This window comes from Erinaceus europaeus, chromosome 1 (genome assembly GCF_950295315.1).
Source record: "Erinaceus europaeus chromosome 1, mEriEur2.1, whole genome shotgun sequence".
Taxonomy (NCBI): Eukaryota; Metazoa; Chordata; class Mammalia; order Eulipotyphla; family Erinaceidae; genus Erinaceus; species Erinaceus europaeus.
In genome coordinates, this window is record NC_080162.1 from 105,161,116 (window position 1) to 105,183,107 (window position 21,992).

Consider the following 21,992-nt stretch of genomic DNA (forward strand, 5'->3'; position numbering starts at 1 on the left):
ATTTTAGGTCTCCCAGCTTTTCTCTCTTTCTTTAGTATTACTCTGCCAATCTTTTTTTAAAAAAATTTTATTTATTCTCTTTTGTTGTCTTGTTGTTTTATTGTTGTAAGGTTAGGTTTGGTAATCCAAGAAATTCACCAAGAGACCAGGGTGATGTAAAGACAAAGAGCCTTATTTACTAGCCCGGGATAGGCCTAGGGCCCAGAACCCACAGCTGTATTGGGTGCTCAACCCTGATTACAATTTCTACTGGGCTTAAATAGGGCTCAGGACAAGGGTTCTACGTGACAAGTGGCATGTCAGCTTTATTAGGAGTAAAAAAATTTCTTTTCCCAAGCAACAGCAGGAGGAAGCAGGGTAGGGGTTGTGACCATTTGGTTATCTCCCCTTCTGCCTGGTCAGCAGGAAATGTTTCCTCAACTGATTTTTGTCAAACAAATGGCTTACTGGCCCCCCTCCAGGGGCCCATTTTCTCTAATTTTTACTTTTAAACTCTTTTATTTCTGGAACAATATTTTTACCTTCTAACAGTAGTTACTATTGTTGTGTAGTTGTTGTATAGGACAGAGAGAAATGGAGAGAGAAGGGGAAGACAGAGAGGGTGAGAGAAAGACAGACACCTGCAGACTTGTTTCACCGCCTGTGAAGTGACCCCCCTGCAGGTGGGGAGCCGGGGGCTCGAACTGGGATCCTTACGCTGGTTCTTGCTCTTTGTGCCACCTGCGCTTAACCTGCTGCGCCACCACCCAACTCTCTATCAATCTTTAGCTGATTACATTTTCAATTGAATTTTAGTATCAGTTTGCCAATTTCCTAAAACAAATGATGAGATTTTTGTTTCAGTAACATTAGATCAATGGATTGACCACACACCTAGGTGACATTTATTTATTAATTTTTCTAGAGTATGTAATTTTTTTATTTTAAATTTATTTATTTATTTTTAAGACTTTATTTATTTATTAATGAGAAAGATAGAGGAGAGAGAGAAAGAACCAGACATCCCTCTGGTACATGTGCTGCCGGGGATTGAACTCAAGACTTCATGCTTGAGAGTCTGATGCTTTATCCACTGCGCCACCTCCCGGATCACTTTATTTCTTTTTTAATATTATTTATTCTTTTTGTTGTTCCTGTTGTTATTGATGTTATTGTTGGATAGGATAGAAAGGAATGGAGAAAGGAGGGAAAGGCAGAGAGGGGGAGAGAAAAGACATCTGCAGACCTGCTTCACCGCCTGTGAAGCGAGACTCCCTTGCAGATGGGGAGCTGGGAACCAGGATCCTTCCGCCGGTCCTTGCGCTTTGCACCACCTGCACTTAACTCGCTGCACTATCACCCAACTCCCTAGAGTATGTAATTTAAAAAATTGATTTCTCATTGTTGACAATATTACAATATTTTAGGAGTACAGCCTCACCTACATATGTGTGTAATTTTCAAAGATTTTAAAACTTTTTTTCTTTATTTTGCAGCTGAGAATAATAATCAAACTCTTTCCTTCCTATTTATTGCAAAATGAGAAATAATGCAGTAGGAATCAGAATGGAATTGCTTATCTCCTCCATCACCATGTCATGTCTAAGACTGATAATTCTTTCTTCTGGGGACATTCCAATATAGAAATATTCAACAATGGGTTGTTGCTTTCCCCTTTTCCCCCACCCCATTTTTATTTTATTATTAAAAAAAAATTAAGCCCAGTGTCAGAATTCAGTCAGTTTACATATTAGTTTTTTTTTTAGTATTTATTTATTCCCTTTTGTTACCCTTGTTTTATTGGCGTAGTTATTATTATTGTTGTTATTGATGTCATTGTTGTTGGATAGGACAGAGAGAAATGGAGAGAGGAGGGAAAGACAGAGAGGGGGAGAGAAAGATAGACACCTGAAGACCTGCTTCACCACCTGTAAAGTGACTCCCCTGCAGGTGTGGAGTGGGGGCGGGCGAACCGGGATCCTTATGCTGGTCCTTGTGCTTTGCGCCACATGCTCTTAACCTTCTGCGCTACTGCCAGTTTACATATTTGAAACTGAGTAGAAAAGTAAAAAAAAAAAAAAAAAAAAAAAAAAAGTTTTAAAAAAGCCTGAGGGCTTTTTACCTATAAGTAGGTTCTTTTTAGCCTAATCACTCACTCCTGACCAAGAGATAAAACAGGGTGGGGAAGCGATAGCACAGTGGTTATACAAAGAGACTCTCACACCCCAAGGATCCAAAGCCTTGGGCTCAATTCAGCTTCTCTACAAGCAACCAGAACCAAGCCAGGCAGCACTACTTGACCCTGTGACTTTCCAGACAAGTCTCACTTATAGTCTGTGGGTTCTGAGGCAATTATTCACCATGTTCTCATCAGGAGAACAATGTGGAAAGGCTCCCACTATACAGCCCCAGCTCTAGATCTCTTGGGGTGTAGATCTTCTCCTGAGTTTCCCAGTCAGTTCTCTGCCCTAGATGTCAGCACAAGGCCTCCGCACTGCTGTTCCAGCCTCAGAGGAGCAGTAGCAATGGAGACTCACAGTGGCATTTGGTGAGTCTGAGAAGAGTCCTCTCCTCCCTTAAGCAGTCTTTTTTAAGTTTTTATTTATAAAATTAAAAAACTGACAAGACCATAGGATAAGGGTACAATTCCACACAATTCCCGCCACTGGATATATCCCATTCCCTCCCTTGATAGCTTTCCTATTCTTTTTCTTTTAATTTTTATTTATAAAAAGGAAACACTGACAAAAACCATAGGATAAGGTGTGTACAATTCCACACAATTCCCACCACCATAACTCCATATCCCATCCCATCCCCTGATATTTTCCCTATTCTTTTTTTAAATTTCTTTATTGGGGAATTAATGTTTTACATTTGACAGTAAATACAATAGTTTGTACATGCATAACATTTCTCAGTTTTCCATATAACAATACAACCCCCACTAGGTCCTCTGTCATCCTTCTTGGATCTGCATTCTCCCCACCCACCCACCCCAGAGTCTTTTACTTTGGTGCAATGCGCCAATTCCAATTCAGGTTCTACTTGTGTTTTCTTTTCTGATCTTGTTTTTCAACTTCTGCCTGAGAGTGAGATCATCCCATATTAATCCTTCTGTTTCTGACTTATTTCACTTAACATGAATTTTTCTTTTTAATATTTATTTATTTATTCCCTTTTGTTGCCCTTGTTTTATTGTTGCTGTTGTTATTGATGTCATCGTTGTTGGATAGGACAGAGAGAAATGGAGAGAGGAAGGGAAGACAGAGGGGGGAGGAGAGAAAGAGAGATACCTGCAGACTTGTTTCACTGCCTGTGAAGCGACTACCCTGCAGGTGGGGAGCAGGGGGCTTGAACCGGGATCCTTCCACCAGTCCTTGCGCTTTGCACCACCTGCGCTTAACCTGCTGCATTACCGCCTGACTCCTAACATGAATTTTTCAAGGTCCATCCAAGATCAGGTGAAAATGGTGAAGTCACCATTTTTTTTTATAGCTGAGTAGTATTCCACTGTATATATTTACCACAACTTGCTCAGCCACTCGTCTGTTGTTGGACACCTGGGTTGCTTCCAGGTTTTGGCTATTACAAATTGTGCTGCCAAGAACATATGTATACACAGATCTTTTTGGATGGATGTGTTGGGTTCCTTAGGATATATCCCCAGGAGAGGAATGGCAGGGTCATAGGGTAGGTCCATTTCTAGCCTTCTGAGAGTTCTCCAGACTGTTCTCCACAGAGGTTGGACCAACTGACATTCCCACCAGCAGTGTAGGAGGGTTCGTTTGACCCCACACCCTCTCCAGCATTTGCTGCTGTTACCTTTTCTGATGTATGACATTCTCACAGGAGTGAAGTGGTATCTCATTGTTGTCTTTATTTGCATTTCTCTGACAATTAGAGACTTAGCTTCCTTATTCTCTATCCCTCTGGGAGCATGGACCCAGGGTCATTGTGGGGTGCAGAAGGTGGAAGGTCTGGCTTCTGTAACTGCTTCCCCGCTGAACATGGGCGTTGACTGGTAGATCCATACTCCCAGTCTACCTTTCTCTTTCCCTACTGGGGTGGGGCTCTGGGGAAGCAGGGCTCCAGGATGCATTGGTGGGATCGTCTGCATCATGTTAACATCTGGAACCTGGTGGCTTAAAGAAGATTTTAACATATAAAGCCAAACAAACTGTTGCCTGATCATGAACCTAAAGGCTCGAATAGTGCAGATGAAGATTTGGGGTTCTCCATTTTGGAGATAGCTAGCAGTCTTTTTATAGGTAAAACAGACTGGAGGTGGCTCCTCAGCTGCCAGACTATTACCAGCTGCTCAGGAGTAGATACAGGCTTTAGCCCCAGGAATCTCTCCCTGGGCCCCTTTCTGTCCATGAGCCACACGCGTTTTCACTCACCAGTGACTTGGTGAGTCCCCAAAGTAGTCCTAGTCTCATCTTTTTTTTAATAAATTAAAAAATTATTTATTAATTCATGAGAAATGATAGGAGAGAGAGAGAGAAAGAACCAGACATCACTCTGGTACATGTGCTGCTGGGGATTGAACTAAGGACCTCATGCTTGAGAGTCCAATGCCTAATCCACTGTGCCACCTCCCGGGCCACTAATTTTTTTATTTATAAAAAGAAAACATTGACAAAACCATAGGATAAGATGGGTACAACTCCACACAATTTCCACCATCAGAACTCCGTATTCCATCCCCTCTCTGTCCTATCCAACAACAACATCTATAACAACAACTACAGCAACAAGGACAACAAAAGAGAAAAAAAAAAAATATATATATATATATATAATTCAAATAGTCACTTTCCTTCTTTGGAACTGGGATTACTCACTGAGACATCATAAAATTGGCATAAATCATTAGCAGCATGTCTTCTACCTTTACAACTTCTTCATAATTCAGTTTATCTTTGTTATTCCAGGACACAACCATACTAACTTCACTGACATCTGTGCTACATGATGACAAAGAATTCCCCAATCCAAAGATGTTTGATCCTAATCACTTCCTGGATGACAATGGCAATTTTAAGAAGAGTGACCACTTCATGGCTTTTTCGGCAGGTAGAGTTTCCTTTGGTCCTTCAGGTGACAAGATATCCCCCCCCCTTTCCCCTTTTTCCGACAAGATATATTTTTAGGAGTATTTGAAACTCACATAGTACCTACTCTGGAGCTGACAGGATTGCTCTTGATCATTATTTAGAACAATAACTCAATGCCCATGTGTTTCTCCTTATATTTTTTGAACATTTTAAAAATATTTATTAATTCCATTTTGTTGCCTTTGTTGTTTTATTGTTGTAGTTATTGATATCGTCATTGTTGGATAGGACAGAGAGAAATGGAGAAAGGAGGGCAAGACAGAGGGGGAGAGAAAGAGGCACCTGTAGACCTGCTTCACCACTTGTGAAGCGGCTCCCCTGCAGGTGGGGAGCTGGGGGCTCAAACCAGGATCCTTACACCGGTCCTTGGGCTTTGTGCCATGTGCACTTAACCTGCTGCGCTACCGCCCGACTCCCTCGTTTCTCCTTATTAACCCTGTGACCATGCTTTTCCCCTCCTTATGACCCCCTCTTTGTTATTGTCTCAGATTGCTGGATATTTGGAGAGGTTATCCAATACATCAAAATTCTGAAATGATTTTTAGAAAAATTTTATTAGCGATTTAATAGTGATTAACAAAATTGTAAGTAATAGGGGTACAATTCCATACAGTTCCCACCACCAGAGTTCTGTGTCCCATTCCCTTCATTGGAAGCTTCACTATTTTTTATTCCTCTGGGAGTATGGACCAAGAAAAAAATTTTTTTAATTATCTTTATTTATTTGATAGAGATATCCAGAAATCAAGAGGAAGGGGGAGGTAGAGAGGGAGAGAGACAGAGAGACACCTGTAGCCCTGCATCACCACTTTTGATGCTTTCCTCATGCAGGTGAAGACCAGGGGCTTGAACCCAGGTCCTTGCACATTGTAATACATGCACTCAACCAGATGCATCACCACCTGGTCCCTGGACCAAAATTCTTTATGGACTATAGAAAGTGGAAGGTCTAGCTTTTATAATTGCTTCTCTGCTGGACATGGGCTTTGGCAGGTTTTGATCCATACTCCCAGCCTTTTTCTATCTTCCCCTGGTAGGGTAGGGCTCTGGAGTGGTGGGGTTCCAGGACACATTGGTGAGGTCATCTGCGAGGGAAGTCAGGATGATGTCATTGTAGTACCTGCAACTTGGTGGCTAAAAGGCAGTAAGATATAAAGCAGGACGAATTGTTTAATAAACAAGAACCCAAAGGTAGGAATAGAGCAGATTAGGATGGGTAGAAAGAAGATTAGGAGTCTTTGGGTGGGAAGAAGCTAGGAAGCCTATTTTAGTTATGTTCCAAGGGGCCGACGACTTTAGTAATTTTTTCCAGAGCCTGATAGCTAACATTTAGGTGGACCGAAAATATTGTGTAGGGAGATGGTGTCAGAGTTGAGAATAAGGCTAGAAACCTGGCTTAGGGCAGAGAGTAGCTCCCAAATATGAGGACAGTATAGAAATACTATTGACTGTTTACCCCATTGATCAGAGCTAGGGCCATATATATTCTGAAATGATTTTTAAAAATATTATTTATTGATTTATTTATTATTGGATAGAGACAGAGAGAAATTGAGAGGGGCTGAGGGAGAGAGACAGAGAGACACCTGCAGCCCTGCTTCACCACTCGTGAAGCTTTCCCCCTGCAGGTGGGGACCAGGGGCTTGAATCCAGGTCCTTGCACACTGTAATGTGTGTGCTTAACAAGGTGCGCCACCACCTATCCTCTGAAATGACTTTTTAACAATGTCCTAAAAATACAAAGTCATTTTCTCTCAGCCAAAGAAACAGTGTGGTATAAGAGTATTTTCCATGATGGGTTGGAGTTTGTAGCAGAGTTGGTAGACATGGAACATAGAACAAAGATGTGAAGAGTTAATAGAAAGGTCATGATGGAACATTACATTAGTAAAATGAAGTACAACCAACATGTTTTTGTTCCTAATAAATTATGGATGGAAACTTTATTGTCAAAGGAGCAGTTATTATGTGAGAATATTTAAAGAAGTGCTGGACCTGGGCAGTGGTGCCCCTGCTTGAGTACACACGTTACAGTGCACAAGCCCCCACTCCCCACTTGTAAGGGGGGAAAGCTTTGCAAGTAAGCAGTATTGTAGGTGTCTCTCTGTCTCTTTCCCTCTTTACTACCCGTCCTCCCCTTAATTTCTGGCTATTGTTATATCCAATAAAAAAGAGAAATGCTTTTATTTTTTAAAAAAGAAGTGCTTAACCATGCTGATAATAAATAATCATTGAAAGAGAACCTACTAAGATGTTAGTTGAGCAGCATGTATTTTTTTTAAAATAAGATTTCTTTCTCGTTTTAAATATTTATTAGATAGAGACTGAGAGAAATTGAGAGGGGAGGGGAAGCTAGAGAGAGAGAGAAACAGAGAGAAACCTGCAACCCTACTTCACCACTTGTGAAGTTTTTCTCCTGCAGGTGGCGACCAGGGGATTGAACCTGGGTCCTTGCACACTGTAATGTGTACACTTAACCAGGTGTGCTACTGCCTGGCTCCCACATTGTTTGTTCATTGACCACAAAGTATCCTACCTTCCATTCACTCTTACTGTAAGATAGTTACTACACACTTTCTGACAGAAATTGTTTGAAGTGTCTCTATTATCTGTGTTTGCTATTTTCAGGAAAACGGTCATGTGTGGGAGAAACCTTAGCCCGCATGGAATTGTTTTTATTCCTAACCACCATTTTGCAGAATTTTAACCTGAAACCTGTGATGGACCCTGAAGGTATCGACACCACCTCAGTTGCCAATGGACTTGCTTCTATACCACCACCTTACCAGCTTTGTTTTATACCTGTGTGAAGAAAGATAGACTACCCAGATTTTGCTCTACAATGCCTCCTCAAGTATAAATTCTTTTCACCTCCTTCTTTCTATCCCTATTTTTTGTCATTGCATTCTCTGGCCTCTCCTCCTACCACAAAACCATTCTCTTTCTCACTTTTTTCTTTTTCTTTTTTCCTCTGAGCCTGAAATCTGATATGCCAGTGGATCCAAGTTATTGTCTGGGGAGATGATGTCATGGTTGGAAAAAGGACCAGAAAACTGGATCAGGGAAGAGAGTAGCTCCCTAATATGGGGAAAGGGTATAAATATTGTTGACTGTAAACCCCGTCGATTTGATGTGATCTGAGGCCCATATTCAGCTTAGGAGCCTATGTGATCTCTGCATCCCTGTAGATCTGAGCTCACATTCTGTGGTCGTGTGTAGGAACATTCCAAGCTGCCCCAATATCAACCCATCGTCCTCAGGTGTAGCACAGATAGAGTATGTTGTCCATCCTCCCTTTGGAGGGTTGGAACATTCTCTACCATTGTTGATCCATGTTAAGGGAATGGTCCTATGGGGGCCCAGAAAGGGGTCTATTTTGTTGTTCCTGATAGAAATGACTGGTAACAATGGAGAGAGGGATTTATTTGAGGTCTAGGCCCATCATGTCTGTTTGGGAATCTCAGGACTCCCCAATTAGGGCCCCCAAAACCATTCACTGAAGACACAGGAAGACCTACTCACCATTAAAGGAGCGCTAGGGTTTCACTGTTGGAATGTATCTGCTCTCCTCCATACTTGGCAACACTTATCTTGGGCATCATGCTTGTTAAAATAATCTCCTGGTCTATAGTTCCATGTAGTCAGTGTGACATAGAGCAAAATGATCAGTATATGACCAACACAAATAATTTCTTCTCTCTGCATGTTTTAAATAAAAATCACAATTTGGCGACTCAGTTGTCAGACTTCCCATCCTTTGCGCGTGATGCAGGTAAGAAATGAAGAAGATAACAAAAAGTAGGTCTTGTTGGTTATCATGAAGTTGAGCACAGGGAAGGACAAAGAGAATGCGATCAAAAAGCTCTCTTGCCTGTGTGTCACCTAGATTAACTCTTTGAGGTTTGGGGTTAGAAGTGAGAGAAACCGTTCAAGAGAAACTATTGACATCAGTGATTAACAGATGCAAATATGTATTTCTTCAAGTTCTAGGGTAGGTAAACATAATCTGCAGTGCCACTAATAGAATCCCAAACAGTGGTTGCAGCTGAGGATGGTGTTTGGAAAAAGATGTGAAAGACGTTTCCATCAGAATGGACTACTCTAAATCTTTTTTTTTAAATTTTATTTATTTATTTATTTTCCCTTTTTTTGCCCTTGTTGCCTTTTTTTTTATTGTTGCTGTAGTTATTATTGTTGTTGTTATTGATGTGGTTGTTATTGGATAGAACAGAGAGAAATGGAGAGAGGAGGGGAAGACAGAGGGGGGAGAGAAAGATAGACACCTGCAGACCTGCTTCACCGCCTGTGAAGCGACTTCCCTGCAGGTGGGGAGCCGGGGGCTGGAACCTGGATCCTTGCGCTTTGCGCCACCTGTGCTTAACCCACTGCGCTACCGCCCGACTCCCCCCCCTTTTTAAAAAATTTCTTTATAGGGGAATTAGTTTTACATTCAATAGTAAATACGATAGTTTGTACATGCATAACATTTCCCAGTTTTCACATAATAATATAATCCCCCACTTGGTCCTCTGTCATCATGTTCTAGGACCTGAAACACCCCCCCCCCCCAACACACATACAACTAACCCAGAGTCTTTTACTTTCGTGCAATACACCAGACTGAAGGGCCATTCGTCTCTTATCAGGATACCTCAAAGACTTGAAATGAGCAAGATGTCTAAGGCCATTTTAAAAAGGAAAGGTATTCCAAAGTGCCTCAAAACAAGTGTATCCTCATATCCTGAATTAAAATGACCATGTGCTCATTTACTCATGGCTTTTCAAAAACATTGGTGGGTTTTATTTGTATTATAATTATACAATTAATATTAACCAACACCAATTATGATAATGTATACAAATAAAGCATGTACAAAAAGAATGGTAAGTGCATATATGGAAACTTCTAGTCTTTTCAATTACCTCTTTCCATTGTTATTACCTCTTTCAATTGTTATTAACTACCTTTCCATTGTTATTAATTTTCCATTGTTATTAACTATTTACTTCTAATTTATATTTTAATATCATGTAGGTGGATGAGGTGTGTTGACAGATATTAAAAAAAAATATTTTGGGGACCTGGTAGTGGCCCCTACAGTAGAGTGTGCATGTTAGTGTGCATGGACCCAGGTTCCCACCTGGATGGGGAAAGCTTTACAAGTGGTGAAGCAGGACTGCAGGTCTCTCTCTTAAAAAAATTTTTTTTAGTATTATCATTATGTATTTATTGGATAGAGACAGCCAGAAATCAAGAGGGAAGGGGATGATAGAGAGAGTGAGAGAGGGGCTGAGTGGTGGTGCATCTGGTTGAGTGCATGTGTTACAATGTTCATGGACCCAGATTCCAGCCCCTGGCCCCCACCTTTAGAGGACAGCTTTGTGAGTGGTGCAACAGTATTGCAGGTGTTGCCCTGTCTCTCTCCCTCCCTATTGCTCTTTTCCTCTCGATTTCTGGCTGTCTCTGTCCAATAAATAGAGATAACAAAAAAATTCAAAAGAGAGAGAGAGACACCTGCAGCACTGCTTCACCACTTGTGAAACCTTCCCCCTGCAGGTAAGGATTGGGGGCTTGAACCTGGGTCCTTGTGCACTGTAACACGTATGCTCATCCAGGTGTGCTACCACCTGGCCCTGCTCTTTCTTGTTCTCAATCTCCCACTTTCCTTTCAACTTCTCTCTGTCTCTAGCCTAAATAAATAGAAATAAAATAAAAATTAAATATTGTATTCATAAGAAAGAGAGATTGAGAGAGCCAGAGCGTCACTCTGGTATATGTGATAGCAAGGATTGAACTTGGGAGTTCATGCTTGTGAGTCCATAGCTTCTATCCACTTGTGTTACCTCCTGGGCAACTCCATCCACACTTTGATATATATATATATATGGAATACTTGTTGTCTTCAAAGTGTTAGCTATATATACTACTTTGCAAGTGCAATTTAAATTTGGTACTTACTGATCATTTTGTGACTGAACTTTCTCCCAGCTAAGTGGGAAATAAGGAAGCCAGACTCTGAACTTCAGAGAAGAGTGTGAGTTGGTTAAGCACTGACCTGGCAACTTCTTGCAGTTGCTCTGTCTCTTTGCCACGATCTTCAGAGAGTTCTGTGTCTCTGATGAAGGTCTCTCAGAAAACAAACGTACCAGTAAACACTTTTGTAAAGAACTTTTGCACATTGTTGGTGGGAAAGTAAAATGTTCCAGCCCCATATTCAAACAGTTTGAACATTTCTCAGACTACTGAAAGAAAACAGAGCTAAGATAGGTTGCATAAATCTCATTTTAATTTGAAAAGATTTGGACATCTATGTTCATTGCAGTGCTATTCATAAGCAGAGGTAGGAAATTAACTCCAGTGATACAATGATGAAGAAATACAAGAAAATTAAATCCCTACTTAGAAAAATAGAAAAAGAAAGAAAAGAAGAAAGGAAGAGAAGGCAGGACTATAGAGAATATGGGTGAATATATAGTTATAAAGTAATAGTCAGCCCATATCTGTGATCTAGGGAGAATGCAGTTTCCAATGGAGGGTATGGGGACACAGAACTCTGGTGGTGGGAAAGGTGTAGAAGTATATACCCCTGTAATCTTATAATTTTTTAAATCAATATTAAGTCACTAATATACATATATTTAAATTTTTAAATTTAAATATATATTCCTGGTCACCTTTGAACTAGTGAGTGCAAAGTCCCTGCATGAATGTGATAACTTCTCTAAAGACTGTGAGATGTAGAAGATAGATCCATGGTTGGCCGGTGGTAGTGCAGCGGTTTAAGTGCACATGGTGCAAAGCACAAGGATCTGTGTAAGGATCTCGGGTCAAGTTCCTGGCTCCCCACCTGCAGGGGGATTGCTTCACAATTGGTGAAGCAGGTCTGCAGGTGTCCATCTTTCTCTCCTCCTCTTTGTCTTCCCCTCCTCCATTTCTCTCTGTCCTATCCAACAACAATGACAACAATAACAACAATAATAATAAAGACAATGATAAAGAATAAACAACAAGGACAACAAAAGGGGGAAAATATAGATCTATGGACCAAGTATGACTTTGAAATAAATACCCCCCACCCCCCCCTTCCCTACCTCTACAACTAAATGTCTTCCAGCTAGAAGGTACCCTCAGAGAGGAAGTTCTCAATGTGAGTCTTTATGGCTCAGATACCTTCCACAAAGATTGAAACAAAACAAACAAAGAGAAAAAATGGTCTGGGCAGTAGTGCAGCAGGTTAAGCGCATGTGGAGGTTCCAGGCCCTTGGCTCCCCACCTGTAGGGGAGTTGTTTCACAAGCCCTGGTGTCGGGCTGCGCCGCGGAGAAGAGAGAGAGGAGATCAGAGTGAAGAGGAAACACAAATCTTTATTTGCACTGGCACCTCAGAGTTGGGTGCGAGAGAAGCAGGTTGGGCCACGTGGAGGTAGCGAAAATGGCCGCCTCACACAGTAACCTTTCCTGCGGCTAAACACCGAAGTGAAGCACCGGCAAGAGAGAGAGAGGTGTGGAAGAAGAAGGGAGTTTATGGGAGTAGCTCTCACGAGAATGGGAAGGGGGAGAAGTTACCACAGCACTCCAGGGTAGGATAACAACTCTCATGAGAATGGGAAGGGGGAGGAGCAACCAGAGCACTGCAGCCATTTCAGGGGAATAGACAATGCCCTGAGGGCACAACATGGCGGAACAGGTGCTCCTAGAATGTCCCAACTCTCATGGGAACTAGCAATAGACTGACGGGTCAACATGGCAGATGTGACTGCATCTGCACAATTTCCCAGCATCTCCCCTTTCCTTTTATCTAATGGCCAAGGCAACAGTCTGTAAAGTCTATGAACTACTCAGGGTCAGTCTATGAAAAACCAGCAACGTGAAGGGAAGGAAGCTGCTGTAAAATTGTTGAAAGTGTCCAAAGGGTATACCAGCAAGTCCAATAGAATTCTCAGTCCAAAGTAGGCGACTAGGGGGAGAAATGGCAGGGGGTGAAACGCTGCATGAGGAAGGTCAGCCTCTGGAATTCCACTTTTCTGTAGAGTGAGCTGGAACTGCCAAAATGTGACAGACAAAGCAGAAGCAGGAAAGGCAGACAGGCAGTAAAAAAGTTCTGTCCTTGGAGTCTGTGAATCAGGTTCTTCAGATCGCGTCAGGTGATATCAAGGGTTTCGGGGGGGGGGTGTTCCACTGTAGTCGTGCCAACTAGTGGGTGATGTCAGGGTGTGCAGGGGTCCAGATGGTTTCCTCCGGGATTCCTGTGGAAGAAACACAAACAATCTGCTTCTCGTGGTTAGCAGGGCATCTGATTTGAATTTTTTATAGAAAAAGAGGTTTGGTGCCTTAGCCAACTGAGTATTGGGGGATGTATCTTTCCTATTTATTATTATTATTATTATTATTATTATTATTTGTCATGGTAATCAGCCGTTATCTGGAAGGTCCTGGGTGATTCATGGGGAAAAATAACTTATCTTTTAACAAAGACTTATCTTTTAACAAAGACTCTAAGGTGTTTAGTATTTATTTATTTATTTACTTATTGCCTTTTGCCTTTTGTTGCCCTTGTTGCCCTTGTTGTTTTATTGTTGTAATTATTATTGTTGTTGTTACTGATATTGTGGTTGTTGGATAGGACAGAGAGAAATGGAGAGAGGAGGGGAAGACAGTGAGAAGGAGAGAAAGAGAGACACCTGCAGACCTGCTTCACCAATTGTGAAGAAACCCCCTGCAGGTGGGGAGCCAGGGGCCTGAACCGGGATCTTTATGCCAGTGCTTGCACTTTGCACCATGTGTGCTTAACCTGCTGTGCTACTGCCTGACTCCCAGGAACTTATCTTATAACAAAGACTCTATGGCCATGCCAATAGCAACTTTGAGGGCACATGTGGCTCCCCACATGTCCCCCTTTCTTATATATATATATATAAGGATGCATATTTTGATGTTAGGCAGACTTTATTTTGTGGCAGGGTGGACTGTGCCTGTCTTAGGTTTGGGATCAGCCTTCCGTCTTACCCGTCATTGGAACACCTGGTCATTTTTGCCCAGTAGTACCAGGTGCTCTGTCTGGATAGTGCTAGTTTCCCTTTTAACCGTCATTGGCTACCCAGCTCTCTACATGGTGGACGTTCTGATGGAGGGGGGCAAATCCTCCACAGCAACTCCATATTCTGCCATGTCCAGCCTATGATAGTGAGCTTGTATAGGTTGCATCTTTATGGCATCAATCTGTTGTTGCAAAAAGGCCATGAGCTTGTTAAGAATTATAGGACCTACTGTGAGCAGAAGAAGTAAAACAAGCAAGGATCCCACAACTGAGGGTATCCAGGTACGGAAGGGGGAATTTACCCATTGGTATGAAGAGGTGGGATCATATCTCCAGTCTAAGGGAAGAAGTCAGTGGATGTGATGTCTAGGGGAACAGCCATTTGTCTTTGGGGGTAGTAAAGGATGTCTGTGGTATGGGTGATGTTATAAAGGGAAACATCTTTAAATTGTTGGCTGACAAAGGTAGGCAAAAGTGGTGGCAAGACAAGATACACCAATTAAATGTACAAGAATATGTGAATGTAGTTAATTCACATAGGTTGAATATGGAGGAACTTCTTACAGTTTAATACCTTACCATATGAACAGATGATTCGGGAGTCAGGCGGTGGCACAGCGGGTTAAGTGCACGTGGTGCAAAGTGCAAGGACCGGCGTAAAGATTCTGGTTTGAGCCCCCAGCTCCCCACCTGCAGGGTAGTCGCTTCACAGGTGGTGAAGAAGGTCTGCAGGTGTCTATCTTTCTCTCCCACTCTCTGTCTTCCCCTCCTCTCTCCATTTCTCTCTGTCCTATCCAACAATGACATCAATAACCACAACAATGTTAAACAACAAGGGCAACAAAAGGGAAAACAAATAGATAAATACTAAAAAAAGAAAAAATATGAACAGATGATTCTTCATATGAAGGCTTGATAGCTGTAATCACTTACTTGTGAAAAAAAACTTGTAACAAGTTAGAGGTTTAATATAATTGATACCTCGATGATTATAATTGGTTTAAATGTCTTTATGACTTTGTTTGAAGGTCATCTAATGTTACCTCTCATAGCAGTTTCTACAGCAGGATCTTCAGACCAATTATGGTTAAAATATATATTTTTATTTTTTAGCTATTTTTACTTTGGACTATAAACAGACTCAGGTTACTTAGAGAGTTAACACATGTTAGTGACAATGGTTTTAACATTTAGAGTACTCTGAGCAGATGGGTCATACAAAAATTTTTGGTCATTCAACACACTCACTCACAAAACACAACTGGCCAGTCATAATATAAGATGTCCAGAGAAGGGGTAGGAGAGAGGGCTCTGTGAGCCAGATTTTTCAGATTCTGCCATGTCATATTATGGATCCTGGGATGTATCCTGCATCTAGTCTTCTTGTAGTATTTCTTGTTCTTCAGGCATAGCAGTGCCATCATGAAGGTATTGTCGGACATGGCAGGCAGGAACCCAGACAGGTTTAGAGTAATTATGTGGGAAAATGCATGCATGGTCAATAGAGGGTCAGGCCCTTTCCAAATTTTATCGAGTGGGTCTTTCAACTTGACCTTAATAGCTGGAAGAGTAGATGGTGTTTGCCAGTGAAGAATAATAGGAGGTAGGTCCGAATTATTGTAAATATTAAAGAAATTTAATGTAGTTAAGGCTTTTGCTAGCTGGATATTGGGGGGGTACATTCCTCCTTTATCTTTATTTAATTGAGCCTTAAGGGTTTGATGGGCCCTCTCGACAATGCCTTGTCCCTGTGGATTATAGGGAATGCCTGTGGTATGAGTAATGTTCCAGAGGGAACAAAAATCTTTAAATTGTTTGCTGGTAAACATAGACCAATTTTCAGTTTTCAGTTGAAGAGGTAAGCCCATCACAGCAAAACAGGAGAGCATATGGCTTATAAGCTTTTTAGAGCTTTCTCCTGTCTGAGCTGTAGCCCACATAAATTTAGAAAAGGTATCAATTGAGACAAACACATATTTTTGTTTGCCAAAGTTTGGTATGTGGGTGTCATCGATTTGCCAAAGAGCATTAGCTTTTAAGCCTCTGGGGTTAACCCCAAGAGTCTGAATAGCAGGTGTTTTTATGAGACTTGCACAGGAAGAGCATGTAGCAAGGATATGTTTCAACTGTGGTAAAGGAACATCAGGAAATCGAGCTTGAAGGCCTGTAAGATTAACATGGGTTAGGGAATGAAAGTCAGCAGGATCAGAGACAGAGACTAGGAGAGTTCCTGTGGAGGCAAGGCGGTCAGATGCAGCATTCCCTTCAAACAGGGAACCAGGAAGAGGGCTGTGGGAACGAAGGTGTAGAATATATAGTGGTTGGGTTCGAGAACAGAGCATAGAGGCAATTTGAATCAAGAGAAGGGAAAGTGGGTTGTCATCAGTTCTCACATAAGAATGAGCAAGCCATGGAAGTAAGTTAACAGTATACACACTGTCAGAAAAAAGGTTGAAGGATTCTGGTACAGCTTTTAATGCAAGGAAAACAGCATAAAGTTCTTTGTACTGAGGGGAATTCTCAGGAAGCTCAGTAAAGAGAGGTTTAGGAGATTGTTTGTCTGGGTAATATATAAGGGCAGCAGCTCCCTTTTTTCCACCATCAGTGAAGACTGTAGGAACAGAGGGAATGGGATCTCGAGAGAAAAGTGTAGGTACTAGTAGAGGCAAAAGAGGTAAAGAAGCTATCAATTTATTAGAAGGAAAATGGTTATCTATTTGTTCTGGAAGCCCCACGAAGCTTATGGCAAAGTGGAAATGATGGCATATGAGCCACTCTGTATCTGTGAGAGAAAAGTGAAGAATAATTAAATCTGGTTCTTTCCCTAAGACCTGCACAGACCTATTTCTTCCTTGGCGAACTATGAATGCTAACACGTCTATCTCAGTGAGGAGTCTTGGAGCTCCACCCACTGGTGTGTGAAGCCAATCGAGAACCCCATGGTCTTGCCACAATGCCCCTACTACTGTGGGGGTGGAGTTAAAGATTAGAAGGTTTACCGGAGAGGAGGGGGAGAATCAAACAAGGTGCATATCCCGGAGGGCCTGGTTAACCCTTTCCAGTGCCAAGAAGGCCTCAGAAGTTAACCTATGTTTTGAGGATGGCTGCTTCTTTCCTTTTAACAGGTCAAACAGTGGTTGGAGGCAGCTTGTAGGCAGACAAAGATACTGCCTAAGCCAATTTAAATTTCCAAGAAAACTTTGTAAAGAAGCAAGAGTAAGGTTAGGAGGAAAAGTAACACTAGGTTTTAAGGGACAAATTTGTGTTAGAGAAATCTCTGAACCTAAGAAAGATATTGGAGGAATTAGCTGTATCTTCTCAGGAGCTACATTAAGGCCGCTTTTCTTTAATGCAGGAATGAAAGAATCACGTAGGGCACAGAGATCTGTATCTAATTTTCCCCATATTAATACATCATCCATGTAGTGAAAAACATTAAAGCCCTTATGAATATATGGAAAAGGGGCAGATTTAACAGCCTCTTGACAAATTTTAGGACTACTGGCCATGCCCTGGGGCAGCACCACCTATTCAAATCTATCAGCAAGGCTGGCATTATTAGTAGAAGGAACAGAGAAGGCAAAACGTTTACAATCTTGCGGATGCAAGGGAATAGAGAAGAAAACAATCTTGTATATCAATAGCTATGATTGGAATTCCTGTGGGAATTGCAGAAGCAAGAGGCAAACTCCTTTGGGGGGAGCTCCATACCTGCATGGTTTTATTTACCGCACGGAGATCTTGGAGAAGGCGCCATTTTCCTGAGTGCTTTTTAATCACAAAGACAGGAGTATTCCATGGGCTTCAAGAATGACGAATGTGTCCCAAGGACAACTGCTCTTGGACGAGCTCTTTAAAAATTTCTAGCTTATCCGTAGGCAGAGGCCACTGTTCCACCCAGACAGGCTCATTAGAAAGCCATTCTAAGCAGGGAGTTTGGTTACGAACAGTGGCAGTTAGTGTTGGGGGTGCTGATTAGATCTGGTCTTGCAGGAGTGGGTGTTACGCTCTGCAGAGGCATCTGTGGATATCCTAACATCAAGACATTCTAGAAGATCCCTGCCCAATAGGTTGGTGCTAATATCAGCTAATATCAGGTTCCAGTAGAACCTTCCGGGTCTTCCCACATGAGCGAATCTCGTGTGAGAAAGGATTGGATCACCCCTCCAACTCCGTGTATACAGGGAACCTCTGCTTGCCTTAAAATCGCCTTTTCTGCTCCCGTGTCAATCAAAAATTTAAAAGGAATATTGCCAATCTTTACTGTCATAGTAGGGTGACCTCGTTCTAAAACAGGAGTGGTCCACAAAATCTCAGGCCCTGAATTTGTACCATTCAGGGGCATGCCATCTTTATGAAATTTGGACCAACAATCTCTCTTCCAATGAAAACCTTTCCAACATCTGGGACAAAGTGTTCATGGCTTCTGGCGCCCTGACTGAAGGCAGGGTTGTCTTGACTGGAGGCGTGGTTGCCCTGACTGGAGGCATGGTTGCCCTGACTGGAGGCGTGGTTGCAGCTTATCTGGACATTGGTAACACCAATGCCCTTGGCAGCCACACTGAAAGCAGGCACCGTTTTGATTACGTGGGGTAACTGCATAAACCTGTGTCATAATGGGTGCCTCATAAGAGCCTGATGTAAGTTCCTGTGTCACTAAAATCCAATTATCTGGGTGTGAGTGTTTAAGACTAACGCATGCCTGATGGAATTGTGGAATCATGCCATCCCAGACAATAGAACACAGGAGGAGAGAGAGGACTTCAGGATTATAAATCTTTCTCTCTAAGGTTGACCGCACCCTGGAGATGAAGTTCAGTAAGGATTCATCAGTGTTTTGGTGAAGAGAGTTAATGGGGATTGAGGCCTCTACTGTGGATGGGGTTAACCTTTCCCATGCTTTTGTTGTGTAGATGCGTACCTGTTCAAAATAACCAGTTGGAAACTTGGCTTCTGCCTGTTGAGTTCCAGTTTCAAACTCTACTGCTCCAAACAATGCATCAAAATTCCATTCTATCTGTTTGTGACTATTTTCCTGGGATTGTATAGAGCATTCATCATGAAAGCATGCCTTTCATTGCAGGTAGAGGGGGTCTGGGAGTGCAGCACAAGCTAAGTCTTTCCAGTCTTGGGGGGTGTTAAGGTGCTGGAAAAAGCTTCATAAAATGGACTTGGTCAATGGGGCATGAAACCCATCCTCCTTCACTGCCTGCCTGAGTTTTCTGAGTTCTTTGGAGGAGTATGGATGCCACACCTGAGGGTTTTGTCTATTTGGGGCCACATTTGCCGGGAAGGTGTGGACTTGGTTTGATGACGTGGGAGAAAGAGTCACAGAAGTGGAAGCTGCTGAAGTGGCCGCAGGGGAAACTGAACATGTATCTATGGGGACAGAGCTCTCGGAACAGACTGTTAAGGGTTTAAGGTCTCTAAATGCTGAAAACATATCCTTTAACTCTTGTATCTCAGCCACAAGGTATCTTAATGATGAGGTATCAGCGGGGGAGGCATCATGGAAGCAAAAGCCGCTGCAGGAGAAACCAAACATGTGTCTGCAGGGGCAAAAGTTTTGGGGCTGACTACAGATCGCTTAGGGCGTTTCAGTCCTAAGCATATATCCTTTAACTCTTGTATCTCAGCCTCAAGGTCACTTAACCTTTTGGCAGGAGGTCTTGTACATATCCTGAAAGTAGCAAATATAGCCAAGAGAACCCATGGTGTAGCGAAAATTAAAGCGTCTCTGAGGTCGAGAGCCTGTCCCAGGAAAGAAGGATATACTGTCTGGGACACCTCCTCGTAAAGTGGAAAAAATTCCATGGTGGGGGGAAACGCGGGGCCACAGAGTAAGGCGGCTTCCACTTACCTGTGTCTGGGCGACTTTTCTGAACCTCAGGCCGGGCATGAGTGCAGGACACATTGGGCGCCAGGTGCCGGGCTGCACCATGGAGAAGAGAGAGAGGAGATCCGGAGCGAAGAGGAAACACAAATCTTTATTTGTGCTGGCACCTCAGAGTTGGGTGCGAGAGAAGCAGGTTGGGCCACGTGGAGGTAGCGAAAATGGCCGCCTCATGCAGTAACCTTTCCTGCATCTAAACACCGAAGTGAAGCACCGGCAAGAGAGAGAGGTGTGGAAGAAGAAGGGCTTTTATGGGAGTAGCTCTCATGAGAATGGGAAGGGGGAGGAGCAACCAGAGCACCACAACCATTGTGGGGGAATAGACAATGCCCTGAGGGCACAACATGGTGGAACAGGCACTCCGAGAATGTCCCAACTCTAGCGGGAAGTAGCAATAGACTGAGGGGTTAACATGGCAGATGTGACTGCATCTGCACAATTTCCCAGCACCCTGAAGCAGGTCTGCGGGTGTCTCTCTTTCTCTCTCCCTGTCTTCCCTTCCTCTCTTCATTTCTCTCTGTCCTATCCAACATCAACGACATCAAGAACTACAACAATAAAGCAACAAAGGCAACAAAGGGGAAATAAATAAAAATAAATATTTTTTAAAATTATCATTTGGTTTCCCAGGGTATTTCCTGAGGCTATCTTAAATTCTTGTAGGTTGGGAGTTGGGTGGTAGCACAGTGGATTAAGCTCACGTGGCGCAAAGTGCAAGGACCCACTTAAGAATCCTGGTTCCAGCCTCCGGCTCCTCACCTGCAGGGGAGTTGCTTCATAGTTGGTGAAGCAGGTCTGCATGTGTCTATCTTTCTCTCCCCCTCTCTGTCTTCCCCTCCTCTCTCCATTTCTCTCTGGCCTAAGAACAATGACATCAACAACTACAATAATAACTACAACAATAAAACAAGGGCAACAAGAGGGATAATAAATAAAAATATATATATTAAAAAATTCTTGGGGGCTATGAGCAGCAGCAGATCTTTTTCTCTCCTCTCCTCTCCTTTCCCGGATGAACTGGGAATACCAAAGGAGTCCACCTGGGCCTGAAACAAGACAGGACTATAATGACTGCAGGAACCCACCAAATCACTGGTGAGTGCAAACACATGTAGTTGGTGACAGAGAGGAGTCTTGGGAGAGATTAAGTGGCTGGTAATAGTCTGGCAGTTTATCAGTTGAGACACCACCTCCAGTCAGTTCCACCAACAAGGGGACAGCTGAAGGGAGCAGAGGACTCCTGGAGACTCACCAAATGCACCAAGAGTCTCCATTGCTACTGCCCTCAGAATCTGGAGCAGTGGCAGGGGGGGACACCAGGGGACAGAGATCTAGCCAGGAAACTCAGGAGAAGACCTATACCTCTGTGGCATAAGTGGTGGGACTGTGAAAGTCTCTTTGCATAACCACTGGATTATCTCTGCCACACCCTGCCTTATATTTTGGTCAGGAGTCAGAGATAAAGCTAAGAAGCCTACTTATAGTTTAAAAGCCCTCAGGCTCCCATACAGAGAAGAAAAAGAAAAAAAAAGAGGCTTTTTTTTTTAAACAAAAAAAAGATTCTTGTAGGTTACTGTTCCAGAGCTGTGGATTAAACATGGTTGCCAAAATGGCACTGCCATCTGTGAAGAGCTGTGTATCAGCTTGTGTCTTCCTCCACCCCACTCCTGTCCCTTCTTCTAGCATTTGCCCTTCTTCCGTAGTCAGTCAACAGCGTCAGGTTGAGCCTGATGTAAAGTTTCGAGACCTCCTTTGAATCTGGAGAGGTGGCAGTCGTTGACTATGTGGGTCATAGTCTGTCTGGAGCCGCAGGGGCAGTTCGGGTCATCTCTGGCTCCCCAGCGGTGGAACATAGCGGCGCACCAGCCATGGCCCATTCGATAGCGATTGAGGTGGGCCCAATCATAACGTGCTAGGTCAAAGCTGGGTTGACGCTTGCAGGGGTCTGTGATGAGGTGTTTGTT

The 21,992-nt window shown here is 42.8% G+C and overlaps 1 protein-coding gene across 2 annotated transcripts in view; it reads left to right on the plus strand.

Moving 5' to 3' along the window:
- Positions 1-21,992, plus strand: part of LOC103126403 (cytochrome P450 2C9-like) — a 117,544-nt gene that overhangs the window by 44,118 nt on the left and 51,434 nt on the right. Inside the window, exons 8-9 of one of the 2 annotated variants that reach the window (XM_060192338.1) lie at positions 4,917-5,058; positions 7,728-8,024. In XM_060192338.1, coding sequence (XP_060048321.1) covers positions 4,917-5,058; positions 7,728-7,909 — 324 coding nt within the window. In that variant the 3' untranslated portion in view covers positions 7,910-8,024. Of the gene's footprint in view, positions 1-4,916; positions 5,059-7,727 lie in introns of those variants that run through there. The other variant, XM_060192345.1, reaches the window with a different exon arrangement.